The following is a 12,879-nucleotide window of genomic DNA, read 5'->3' on the forward strand; positions in this document are numbered from 1 at the left end:
GAGTGACCTGGGTCTCATTCGCAACAGTGACCTGTTAGTGCGATGTCTGTTGCACTGGGACCACACCCTGCATCGAGTCTTTGCTCTACCCAGTGACTTGTGTGAGAACCCTCGAGTGAACGTGCAGTCTAAAGCTTTGTGTCTAAAAGCTTTGTGCAGGTAAATGTGCCGGTTTCAACAGCTGCAGTGTTTTGGCAATGTTTTTCATGCACTGTGCAGGTGGATTGCGGATAAATTAATAAGGCAATGGTCTGTTTCGCAATGTAAAAATAGCCTTGCGGTCAAATTTTGATTTGAAGCTTTCGTGACTGCAGGGATTCATATTCTTGGTTCTTTCGAAAGAACCGAGAATATATAGCCTTGTGGTCCCATCACCTAATGGGTATTCTGGACCAATATTTGGCCGTGTGTGCCAGCTATTATCAGCTTAGTACATTAGCCTATGGCTCTCGGCTGAAGTTACGCTTGCGTAGCGAATCGGATACTTGTCCGTCTGTACTATTGTGCAGTCGAGCAGTATTTGGACAAATTTATATCCTTAGTCATCGTTACGGTGCAATGTTTCGCTGGAGCCGAGGGCAAGGGCCGCTATTGATTCAGAGAGGGGTCCACGGCGGTCGGTTGTGGGCGTTGCGGGAACGCAAGTAAACTAACAACTTTGTTTTTATTTTTTACCAGGTAAGGCCCACTGAGCTGTATACCTCTTTTTGTTTAAGAAGCGACCTGGCCACAAATGATAGCTCAACGAAGTGGCTCATCATCATGTGGACATTTATAGCGGCCAAATACTCATAACGCATGTTGATTCCAATCGTGGAGGGGGGAACCGGAGGACCCAAGAGAACAATCCACACGACCACGGGGAGAGACAGACGCACACTCAAAATATACAATCGGAATCGAACTCACGACCTCCTGTATACCAGGCGAGGTAGTTTACATCTAGCCACCGTGATAATGATGATGAGAGAGAGACACGCAAACTCCAAATATACAGCAGCAGGCGTCAGGGTCGGAATCGAAGCCACGACCTGTATATCTCCGAGCCACCGCGGCCGCATGCCACAAGGAAGCGCCGTTGGCGTCACTGTGGGCTGATGAAATTCGACCAACACGTTGGCTCATGTGCAGAGCGCTGTTACGCCTTTCTCCCTGCGTGTGTCCCTCGGTTTCTCAGCCGACGCACGCTTTGCGAGAGCGTTCTCTCTCGCGCCGTCGTTTGCATTGCACGCGAGACTTGCAATGTCATCCTGTTGCGTAGAACAACTAAACACGAACCCGCTCCACTTATCATCAGCCGCCGTCTATCCACTGCTCGATGAAGGGCCCCCGCAGTTTCGTTACCGCCGCCTTCAATGTGACTGCTGCCACGATGCGGCGATTGGTATCGGTTTGGGACGCGCGTAGACCCGAGGGCCTGCACCGGATAGGGGCCGTCCAATACCCCCGATGTGTTTTCCGCTCGTTCGGAACGATGTCCGACGTTTCGCTCCCACGTGCCGGGAGCATTACAAAAAAAAACCCGATCGGATGCGTTCAGAAATCGATTCGGTCCTTTCGAAAGACGCTTCCGACGCGACGCAAAGCAGGCGGCAAACGCGGGGACCCAGAGAATCCCTTCTTGAATCGCATCGCGTCAAACAATGAGCCTCGGCAATTTTTCTCATCGCCGTGGGCTGCGTTGCCGCTCACCGTCAAAGTTAACCGTGAAACTCACGACGCTCAAACCGCGCGCTCGCCGTGGCTGCTGTCGAGCCAAGATGCCACATTGACGTGCAGGCACCGCGCGCGCCCGTTCACGTCATCGGCTACAGGCAGACACCTGTGGGGGCAGACACACACCTGTTCTAGATTTGAAGCTTTCGTGACTGCAAGGATTCATATTCTTAGGTTTTTTCGGTAAAGTCACGTATGTAAAACATTAAAATTAATAAAAGTAAAATAAAATAAAAATCACGACGTTTCGGAGGCAACACAAGCTTCCGTCTTCAGGTGGAACCGTCACAGCCACGACAGCTGTATCAAGTAAATTACTTGCCTCCGAAACGTCGTGATTTTTTATTTTATTTTACTTTTATTAATTTTAATGTTTTATCTACGTGACTTTACCGAAAAAACCTAAGAATACACACACCTGTGTTTGTGGGGGGAGGGGGCGGGGTGGGAGGAGGGTGGGGGGGTTCCACGTCGCCACGTGCCCCGATGGCAACAGCACCGCCTTTAAGGAACATTTTAAATTAAACACTTTAACCCGTCGGCTTTCGCGACCAATATTATCCATAACAGAGACTTGTTTTGTTTTGTGTGAGGTCGCGTAAATACAAATGTGTAGTTAAACCCGCCGCCACCCGATAGCCTGGCTATCGCTCGGTGAAGCTAGTTGTAATTACCAGCGAAACGTCGTACTCGAATTGTGCATGTCGTGGGTTTACTCTCCAATACACAACCAGTGTGCTCAATTATTAACTCACTGGCTTGTTTTGTTCACGCGACAAACCTTACGAATCGGGTGGTGGCGGGTTTAACGACACATTTATATTTACCCGATTTACCCCCCCCCCGTCCCCTCTATTATGAATATATTCACCAGGCTTGCCATGCCCAGCCATTGTAACCACCAAATACACATCCTCACTCGAGCAACGCCCGAGGGTTATAAGACCTGGGGAGTGGCGCCTGGTAAAGCAGAGGAGGAGGAGAGAGACTTGAGAGAGCGAGGGGGGGTGGGTAGGAGGAGTGAGTGCCAATGTGCGTCACTCTGGCCGAGTGTCGCGTTCTCGTTCAACTCATTTTGTGCCACATGCCTACGAGGGGCGGCACCTGGCTCCCGTCTCCCATTGGTGTGACGCCACGCCGGGTAAACACGGAGTCGCCAAATAAAGCTGTGACACGCTCACACACACGGGCACACGTGCGGCGCGAGGTTGCTGGCGGTCGCGTCTTGCTTGCGGTGCGGTGATGTCACGCTCGACTTGACGAGAGCTCAGCAAACGTGTAGCGGTGGTGTTTTTCGGGAAGCGAAATCTCTGCGTGGTAGAATACAGCAAAGGCCGGGCAGGGGGGATTGGCCGACATGAACTGACTTGTTGTGAGCGAGTACGACCGGACGAAGAGCGGCAACGTCTTAGACGCTAACCCATCCGCGGCAGCTAGCCCAGCCATTCATCCGACCCCATCACTCATTCACACACATGCGCACGCGCGCGCCACATTCGGCCACGTACGCCCGCGTCCCATTCACGCAGCTAACCCCTTCGTCAATAGGCCCACGACGCACTCATTCGTAGATTCATTCACGAATCCATCCACTCGCCCTCGCGCAATAAACTCACGCGACCGGCCATCCATTCGCACTTGGAATCGCTCAGCCATTCATCCAATCACCTGTCCACCGTTCTCATCCATTCATCGGTTAGTATATTAATCCACGAACTCATCTCGACCCGTTCACTCATCCACCCCACTCGCCCATCCGACCGTCTAACCTCGCACATACCCATCCATCCATTCACCAACGCACCCCATCCATCCACTCACCCGGGACACTCTTCATTCACCGCCGACATGGTGGACAGCGTGTACCGCACACGCTCGCTGGGGGTGCCGGCCGAGGGGCTCCCGGATCAGTATGCGGACGGGCGCGCCGCCCGCGTGTGGCAGCTGTACATCGGGGACACGCAGAGCCGCACCGACGAGTACCGTGCGTGGCTCACCAAGCTGCTGAGCGACCACGGCTGCAAGAGGATTCTGGACGTCGCTTGCGGCACTGGGTAATGAATTACTGCACCCATCTATACCGACCTACTCACCCACTTACCGACCTACTTACCCAGCTACCACCGCCATGGCCCATCGTGAACGCGTTTGTCGCTCTTTTTGCAGAGTTTTTTTTATCCTTCTCACTTTTACCACCGGTTCGAATCGAGCGGCCGCCCCGATAAATACTGCGGGTTGTTTTCGCCGTATATATGTGAAAAAAATTCGCGTCGTCTAATTTAAAGATCCCGTCACGTCGTTAACAAGAGTGGGCCATTGCGGGTCGCCGTCGCCGCCCACATTTGGTTACGATTACCCTCAAATTACTAAATTTGATTATAGATTCAGTAGCCCATCACCGCCGCCCCCCAGACTCCGAAACCCGAACCAGACCTGCCAAAGAATCATGAGGCTCGGCAAATCTTTCCGAGAGGCAAACAAGCAAAATAAGTATGAATAATCTGCCAGTGGTGTCACTAGCAGGTGGGTAGGGGGTGCAACTGCGGAGTAGGAGAGAGAAAATTGGATAGGAGGGTGGAGGGGAGGATATTTTATTCAGAATCAGAATATTTATATTGGTGGACTCCGATGATCTATGAAGCTCTTTTTCAAATATGTCCAGTAGCGGCGGGTAAGAACGTTACAACAACAAACATCACAAAAACACGACAGGAGTGTGATGTACAACAACGCAAGCAGCCGTCCTCAGGTGAAACCAGGTCTGTCGAGGCGACAGCGTTTATTATTATCCGTGAGTCTCGCGTTTTCCGTCCACACGGCCGCGCAATTGATTCTCACGTTGCTGTTGTTGTTGTAAACAACACACTCAGAGGCCTGTCGTAAGCAACTCACCCGGCTCTCTTTATTGCAGTGGCTGCATCCACAACTGCTGCCCCACGGTCCCGGGTCTCGTTACGTAAGGGGGTCAAGCTCCACTTGTTTGTCTCTGTATTACGCAGCCTTAGAGCGGACACACGAATAACAACAACAATCCAAGGTTATATTTAATCATCGTTCCGTTCACCAAGTGGTAGGTACATCAGCCTATTGATTGCTGCTCCGCTCGCTCGTTCAGTAACCAACAACCCACCCCCTCCACCTGACCACCGTCTCCTGTGAAAGTGGACTCGCCCGTGCCTGCGGCGTGACAATTCAACGTCTCCGCTGGGCAATTATAGAGGTCGGTGGGACCCACGCCTGCCGTTCTTCTCGGTGTTTACCGCAGTGTGGGGGGGGGGGCGCCTCCGCCCCCCACTCGGTTCGAGACTGCATCATGGCATCATCCGCACTGGCGGAACGATGTGGACGGGATAGTGGGGGTGATGCCATCTGGCTGGCAGTGGGGCCCCGCACTACGAGCCAATTGATTAGGTTCGCATTTGAATATGTACACATTGTAGAGTTACATTTAGTAATTAAACAACAAATAGTGGGTTGCGTGCATTTTGTGTGTGTTTAATTTTTTGTCCTTCGCCGCACCTCCGATTCGCACGGTTGGCCACGTACGGTGCGAAAGAAGTTCAACTTACATAACGTACACGCGACTCCACGCCAAGCTGTGTGAGGTCCTGTCGTCTGAGCGTGAGCCTGGTTCGTATTTGCACGGGCGACTGCCTGAGAAGCCCTCTGGGTTCGTTTGTCGGATGTTGTCCGCAAGACGGCCAGGAGATGGCAGTGGGGCCAACCGATGATTGAATCTGTCCGTGCGGCGCTCTCCCCGCGTTATCCTGCCTGCAACCCTTTGCCAATTACATCTACTGGTTGAGCTTGTGCAGTCATGTTGTAATCGTGAGCAGCACGCTCTGAGGTTAACCGCAGGAATACGCCTCGCGCCAGTCTCAAGAAACGCCGGCTCCTCCCCCTTAAAACAAATGGAAGAGGGTTCCTGGCACCGGGACGTTTGGTCAATTCTTTTCGTCCACGCGACACGATCACGTCGTCACCGTATGGGACACACACAGCCATCGTCACGCGCGGACCTCATGCCAACCGTGGAGCTTGCCGGCAGAGGGGGCTGGCTGACTGCTCGGATTTGTTTTTTTTAATGTTTTGTGTCACCACCGCGTGTTCGCTTCCACCTGCAGGCGCGTGGAGCGAACACGCCGGACGTCAAGCCGAACAACTCGTGGCAGAGCCCGAAACCACATGGGGAGACGTTTAACTCCATTGTTTGCTGCCGCGCGGTTGAGTGGCTGGATGGGTGAGTGGATGTCTGGGTGATTGGATAGATGAGTGGATGGATAGGTGAGTGGATGGGTGGGTGACTGGGTGAGTGGATAGGTGAGTGGATGGATAGGTGAGTGGATGGGTGGGTGACTGGGTGACTGGATAGATGAGTGGATGGATAGGTGAGTGGATGGGTGGGTGACTGGGTGAGTGGATAGGTGAGTGGATGGGTGGGTCAGTGGCTAAGTGGGTGGACGGGTGGGTGATTGGTTGAGTGGATGGGTGAGTTTATAAGTGAGTGGATGGGTGGGTGATTGGCTGCAAGGCGACGTTGTGGATATCAGAGAGGGCAGTGCATTGAATAAATCCTGTGCTCTAGAGTACTTACACGCATTGAGGAGCACGTGCTAAAAGTGTGGTCCACTAGCTCCTCTTCCCTTTCCCCCACGACCCAGACGTGGCATGGTGAGGCCCTCGCCCAGCAGCAGATTGACGAAAGGGCTGCGACACGTACAGGGACCTCTGTGCGATGTTTGTCTGTGCTTGTGGATGCGGAGGGTGCGAATGTCCAAGGCTAACGGCAAGGGGCGAGAGGACAGGGGAGCAGGTGACCTGTGCTGGTAGCAACGCGTGTTTGCTATGATGCTGCTGCTGCTTTGGCAGGAGTGCGTAGACCACAAACAACAGCAACAACAACAACAACACTCAACAACGGTCCTCGTCAATAATAGCAACACAGTGGCCCTGAAACAAAACAAAAAGTAAAATAGGCGGCGTATTCATATTGGGTCGTTTCCTAAAAGCGTCGCTTATGATATATATTCTCTTCCTGTTCAGGGAGTATTTTTTTGCCAAATGTTAAGTTTTGTCTGCGGTTATCAAGAGTTCCAATGAGCTGAGTGGACACGTGGTGGACCTTGGTCTGTGTCAGGATTGTGGGTTGTGACGTCATCTCTGCCACCACCAGGGTGTGTGTGTGTGTGTGCTTGGTTGTGTTGTCGCAGGAGTTGTAAACTACACCGTTTTGTTTTCATACGAATTATTTATCTTCCGTTGAGCGGTGGCACAGCGGTTAGGCTACTGCGCGATGAAAAAACTGGCGCCCTGAGTTCGATTCTCGGCCACGGTTAATATCAGTAATATCTTAACCGCTCCTGGATGCCGCTCCCTTGCGTGGATAATACAAATTTTAGTTTTTTATATAGAGCAGCTATATGAAAGAAACGATCGAAACGTCGTGAGATTTTTGCTTTTAATTTATATATTTTTCTATCTACGTGACTTTACCGAAAGAACTAAGAATAAGAAAATTATTAGTCTATATGCTCATTACCCGTGCCTTCTATTTGTTCGTGCGGATAGCAATGCGTTCAGGAGCTAAATGTCAAGCAATGTCAAGGTCTGCTGGTCACGACGAGAGAGTGCTCCAGGAGTAAAGAGTTCGTGTGGTTTCGCCGTTCATCCGTCTCCTCCGTTGAAGGAGCGCAGGCCACAGTGGGTTTACTGTGCGGTCCGTAGTTTGGGTTGCATGGCCCACAATTGCATTCCTGTGGCTCGTGTCTTTAATGTTATCTCTATGTATCTCCATAAGTATCTGCGGGCCTCTGTGACCCTATGGATCTCTATGGATCTCTGTGTATATTTTGCTATATGGGTCTCTGTGGGTTTACGATACGGTCCATAGTTTGGGCTGCATGGCCACAATCACACTGCAGTGGCTCGTGTCTTGACATTTCTATTCATGGAGGAGGTGTGCGCAGTAGCCTGGCGATGTTCTGATGGTTCCCCCAGTGTCTACGAGGGGGCACGTGAAAGGCTGAAGGTCTGCGACATTTGGGTCTCTAATGAGGAGGTGTTCATTCTGGACGTCCGCGTCCGTATATACGGTCCCACACGCTCACGTTTCGGGGTGTCCATCGCGGCGTCGTGCGTCACAGGGTGGACTCCATCATGCTGCTGGAGGAGGGGTTCCAGATGACCAGCGTGGACGCCAGTGACAAGATGCTCAAGTACGCGCTCAAGGAGCGCTGGCGTCGGCGCAAGGAGCCGGCGTTTGACAACTGGGGTAACACCATACACCACGCTCCGTACACCACGCTCCGTACACCACGCTCCGTACACCACGCTCCGTACACCACGCTCCGTACACCACGCTCCGTACACCATGCTCCATACGCCACGCTCCCGTACACCATGCACCCGCACGTCGAACAGTAGTGGCTATGCACGTGGCCTGTAATCCATTCTCACCTATTTACCCATCCATTCACCTACCGACCTAACCATTCACCTACCTACATGCTCATTACCTACCCACCTACTCACGTACCTATCCAGCCTCCCACTTACGTCCCCTCCTACTCAGCTATCCGCTTATCCATCCACTCACCTACCTACCGACTCACCTATCCACATGTCCACCCACCTACCAACGCCCCCCCCCACCCGTGTACCTACCCATTCACCCAACTACCTACCCACCCGTGTACCCATCCATCCACCCACCTACACACCTACCTACTCACCTATCCCCATCTCCACCCACCCACCCGTGTACCTACCCATTCACCCACCTACCCACCCACCTACCCACCCGTGTACCCATCCATCCACCCACCTACGCACCTACCGACTCACCTATCCCCATCCCCACCCACCCACCTACCCATACCCACTCGCCAAGCTGCAGGGTAGCGACTTAACGCGCCCGCCCGGTGTGCAGTGATCGAAGAGGCCAACTGGCTGACGCTGCAGCAGGACGTGCAGAAGCCCGGGGACGGCTTCGACGCCGCCATCTGCCTGGGGAACTCCTTCGCGCATCTGCCCGACTTGAAAGGTGCGGCGACTCGGGGAGAATCAATGCAGAGAGAATCGAAATGCGGGGCGCCCGGTGTTTAGCCGGGCGGTGGTGTTGGCTAAGCACGTGGTGCCGTAATCCAGCACTGTGGGAGGCAGCAGCGAGGGTTGGCGGGCCACCGCGCACTATTGAAGGGGCAGCGGTTTACTCTGTGGTCAACAACGCATGTCTTGGGCAAATGTGAAAAAGAGCTTCATAGCTCATCGGATTCCTCCAGTATGAACAAATATTGATTTATAAATATGTATTTAAATACTTATTTATAAATAAATATTTATACTGGAGGAATCCGATGACTCTGATCGGATTCTGATGTATGAATGTTGAACTTCTTGAGCATCGTACGTAGCCCACCGCGTTAAACGGAGATGATGATAATAACGACGACGATGACGATGACAATGACGACGAGAACGATGGGAACCCTCCAGGCGACCAAAGCGAGCACAAGCTGGCGCTGCAGAACATCGCCAGCATGGTGCGGCCTGGCGGCATCTTCATCATCGACCACCGCAACTACGACTACATCCTGGACACGGGCAAGGCCCCCCCGGGCAAGAACATCTACTACAAGGTGAGCGCCAGCGCCCGCTTGGCTGTTCGGTCGCGCGAAGCAGCGTGTGGCCGCAGCCGGCACCCCGTGGGCCCAGGGGCGGCGCGGTTCGCCGCAAGTCGCGGACAGTTTGCGGTTTGGCTCTCAACGGCAGGCCCTGGTTATTACTGGGGTGGGAGTGTTGACCGTGGCAATCGACTAAGACTGGAAACTATTTTTTTAATTTGACCAGGTAAGGGCCTACTGAGCTATTATAGCTCAATTTATGAAGCGTCTTGGCCACAAATGATAGCTCAACGGAAGTGGCTTATCATCATGTGGAAGTTTATAGCAGCCAAATGCTGTAAACGCGTGTTGATTCTTAATGTGGAGGGAAAAATCGGAGGACCTGGAGAAAAATCCATATGACCACGGCAAGAGAGACACCACAAACTTCAAATATACAGGCGTCAGTGTCGGGATCGAACCCATGACCTCCTGCATACCAGGCGAGATAGTTATACAAATGCAAGTATGTGTGGTCTGCTTCGCCCCAGTGGACGTTAAATAACCGTCGGTATCTTTTGTAAGAGTGGGCCATCGTGCACTGGCGTCAGGGTCCACATTTTTCAGATTAAAAAGTTACACCGCAAAAACTGCTCAATTCTCGCCTCTTACCAGCAGACTAATTCCCAAGGTCATTCGAGATCGGTATTGCAAATGAGACTCCTATCCTGGTCTCTCCAGTTCTCAACCAGGACTTAACGAAATCAACTTGAAATTATCATCAAAAACTCCGACGAGCGTTCGGAAGAGGAATGGAACACGTCCGAGGGCGCGTCAACAGAGGAAGGAGCAGCGATTAACATTGTCCAGATGTACAGGTGCTAGGGGGATTGTTACACATCAGGATTGTGGGAGATGGTGGTGGCTTGTGGAGGTGTTCACGCCATGGTGGATTATCCATGGCCGATGATCATTAAGATGATGATGACGAATGTTGACGACTGCGTAACTGAGAGCGGGTTGGTCATGGGGGCGGTTCGTTTTTGTGGAATTCAGAGCGATCTCACCAAGGACATCAGCACGTCGGTGCTGTGGGTGAACAGCAAGCCGCACATGGTAACGCTGGACTACACGATCATGCAGCCGGAGCCCGAGAGCGAGAACGGCGAGATCGGGTACAGGTGAGTCACTCTGCTATCCCTCCCTCCCCCGGGGCCCCACACTCGGCCGTCCTAGAGCGAGAATGTTGAGATCGGGTGCAGGTGAGTCGCTGCGTTTATCTCAGAGATGGAATCTGCTGTATTGAGCGAAGATTAAACCCCCCCACAATTTATATAAATATATTGGTGACTGGACAGAAACAATCAACTGGTTTAATCGTGGGTGACCGTACCCTGGATTCGAAACCCAGCTTCTCAGCTGCGATGGCTTATTTCTCCAACATGGTAGAACCCCACCCCCCCCCGCGTCTCGAGAACCCGTGACCACCGTGTGAGATTCCTGTCGCCATCTCTCTCTCTCTCCGCGCGCAGCAAGTTCCGGCTGTCCTACTACCCGCACCGGCTGGAGGGCTTCACGGAGCTCCTGCGCGGGGCGTTCGCCGGGCGCTGCGAGCTGGGCGTGTACGGCGACTTCCGGCCGTACCGCCGCGGCCAGCCCGAGGTGCCCTGCTACTACATCCACGTGGCCAAGAAGCGCTGACGTGGCGGGGATTGCGGTGCGGCTGGTTGGGAAGGGGGCGGGAGGCGTTGGTGGCGGGGTGGGGGGGATGACGCCGGCGACCTGCGGCGAGGTCCTGAACGCCGGCTGCGATGGAGTCGCGACGCGTCCGGCCGCTTCGTTGGCATGCGACGCGCGCGGCGTGCCGCTTGCATTGCGCCGTCGCGTCACAGCGCGCCGCTCCTTCCTCGGCGGGGCTGCGGGGTCCCACTGCGCGGGGCAGTGGGCGCCGATTGCGTTCCACCACCCCACGTGTCCAGCGAGGGCGCGCGCTCTCGACCGCCCTAAGCCGAATGTGACGCGCCCCGCTATCGCGCGATCGTTCGCCCGCGACCGCTGTGTCCGGCTGAAGGGGGGTTGCCGCTTGCAACGAGGAGACGCAAGCGTCCTGACAAGCGCTTGGAAAATTGTCGTGCCGTGAAATTAGAACGCCCGTCCCCCCTCTCCCTCCCCCAGCCGTCTGCGCTCTCAGCCTCCCGCCCCTGGATCAGGCGCTTCCTCTTCTTCTTTGCCTGTTGTTGTGTCTTAACATTTTATACGCGCCTTTTGTCCGTCCAAGGACGGGTGTATTTCATTAAATCTGAAACTTGCAAGCGAAAAGCAGACCGCGACGTGATATTCACTGCATTAATGAGTGTGCAATTTGTAAGAGCGCGGTGACACAGACCAATTTCATTTAATGTTAATAATCCCTTGTTCGTCATGACGTCCTTTTTACTTTGATGTCTCAACAGCGTCACGGAGATCACGTGACGTGAGGGTTCTGCCTTTGTAGTGAGGATTGTAAGTTGAAGCCGAGGAGGGGGAGGAGGCGCCTCGCCCCACGTGGAGTGACGTCACCCGCTAATTCACATTAATGGTGGGGGGGGGGTATCCATTTGAAGACGTCACCTCTTCATGATTTATTAATGTGGAGGAATGTTCGATGTGGAGTGACGTCACTCATGATTATTAATGAGGGGGGAGGTGCTACATGTGGAGTGACGTCACCTGTTCATAAGTATTAATGAGGGGGGGGGTGCTACATGTGGAGTGACGTCACCTGTTCATAAGTATTAACGAGGGGGGTTGGCCGACGTGCAGTGACGTCACGCGCGGGACACACAGACATTCTTGGCTCATCGTGTGGGATAAATACATTATAGTGTAAGTATAAATGACACGTGCTTGCTTGTTTCCGCGTGATAGAGGCGTCTCACCGTTTTGTACAGAATCTTGAGACGTAGCGCTGCATGTCGACGTTGCTCTGCGATCTGCGCCGTGAATGTTGCCGGCGGTTTTGTTGTCGAGTTCGGCGCCCGCTGTGTTGACGTTCGTACGAACGGCGCGCAGGTTGCGGCTAAAAGGAAATGGAGGAGGCGAGCGTGCGTGTCTCGTCTCTAAGCGCCGGCCCGGCGATTCGGGGGTCAGTGATTTACGTGTCGGAAAGGCAGAATAAAGTTGGTTGTAATTATTATAATTAACATTCCTGTCTCTTTGTCAATTATTGTCAAACTGATCACGGCGCAGCCGCTCGCTTGTCGTACCTCCCTTGATCGGCACGGCTGGCTACGTGCGGTGCGAAAGAAGTTCACCGTACATACGACGGAGGTTGCCTCTGGTCGTGGATGCCTTTTTTGTAGTGACCGAGACACCTGCGAGAATGAGCGCTTTGTGCAGTTAACGCGCGTCCCACACCGACCCCAACAGTCTGATGAGGCTACACGGGGTACCTTTGTCTTTGTGTGCGTGGAGCGGTGGTGTAGCGGTTAGCGCGCTGTGCAACGGATCCGGCGACCCGGGTTCGATTCCCGCTCACGGTTAGCACCAGTGACGATTACCTGAACCGGTCCTGGTCCTCCCC

The 12,879-nt window shown here is 53.5% G+C and overlaps 1 protein-coding gene across 1 annotated transcript; it reads left to right on the forward strand.

Annotated features, from left to right (window-relative positions):
- Positions 1-2,751: 2,751 nt before the first annotated feature.
- GNMT (glycine N-methyltransferase) lies at positions 2,752-12,495 on the forward strand. The gene is made up of 6 exons (XM_078870679.1): positions 2,752-3,770; positions 7,860-7,987; positions 8,645-8,758; positions 9,211-9,353; positions 10,374-10,498; positions 10,850-12,495. The coding sequence occupies exons 1-6, from the start codon at positions 3,565-3,567 to the stop codon at positions 11,016-11,018; spliced, it is 885 nt and encodes a 294-aa protein (XP_078726805.1). The 5' UTR covers positions 2,752-3,564; the 3' UTR covers positions 11,019-12,495.
- Positions 12,496-12,879: the final 384 nt, after the last annotated feature.

The sequence above is a fragment of the Lampetra fluviatilis genome, chromosome 30 (assembly GCF_964198595.1).
Source record: "Lampetra fluviatilis chromosome 30, kcLamFluv1.1, whole genome shotgun sequence".
Classification (NCBI taxonomy): Eukaryota; Metazoa; Chordata; class Hyperoartia; order Petromyzontiformes; family Petromyzontidae; genus Lampetra; species Lampetra fluviatilis.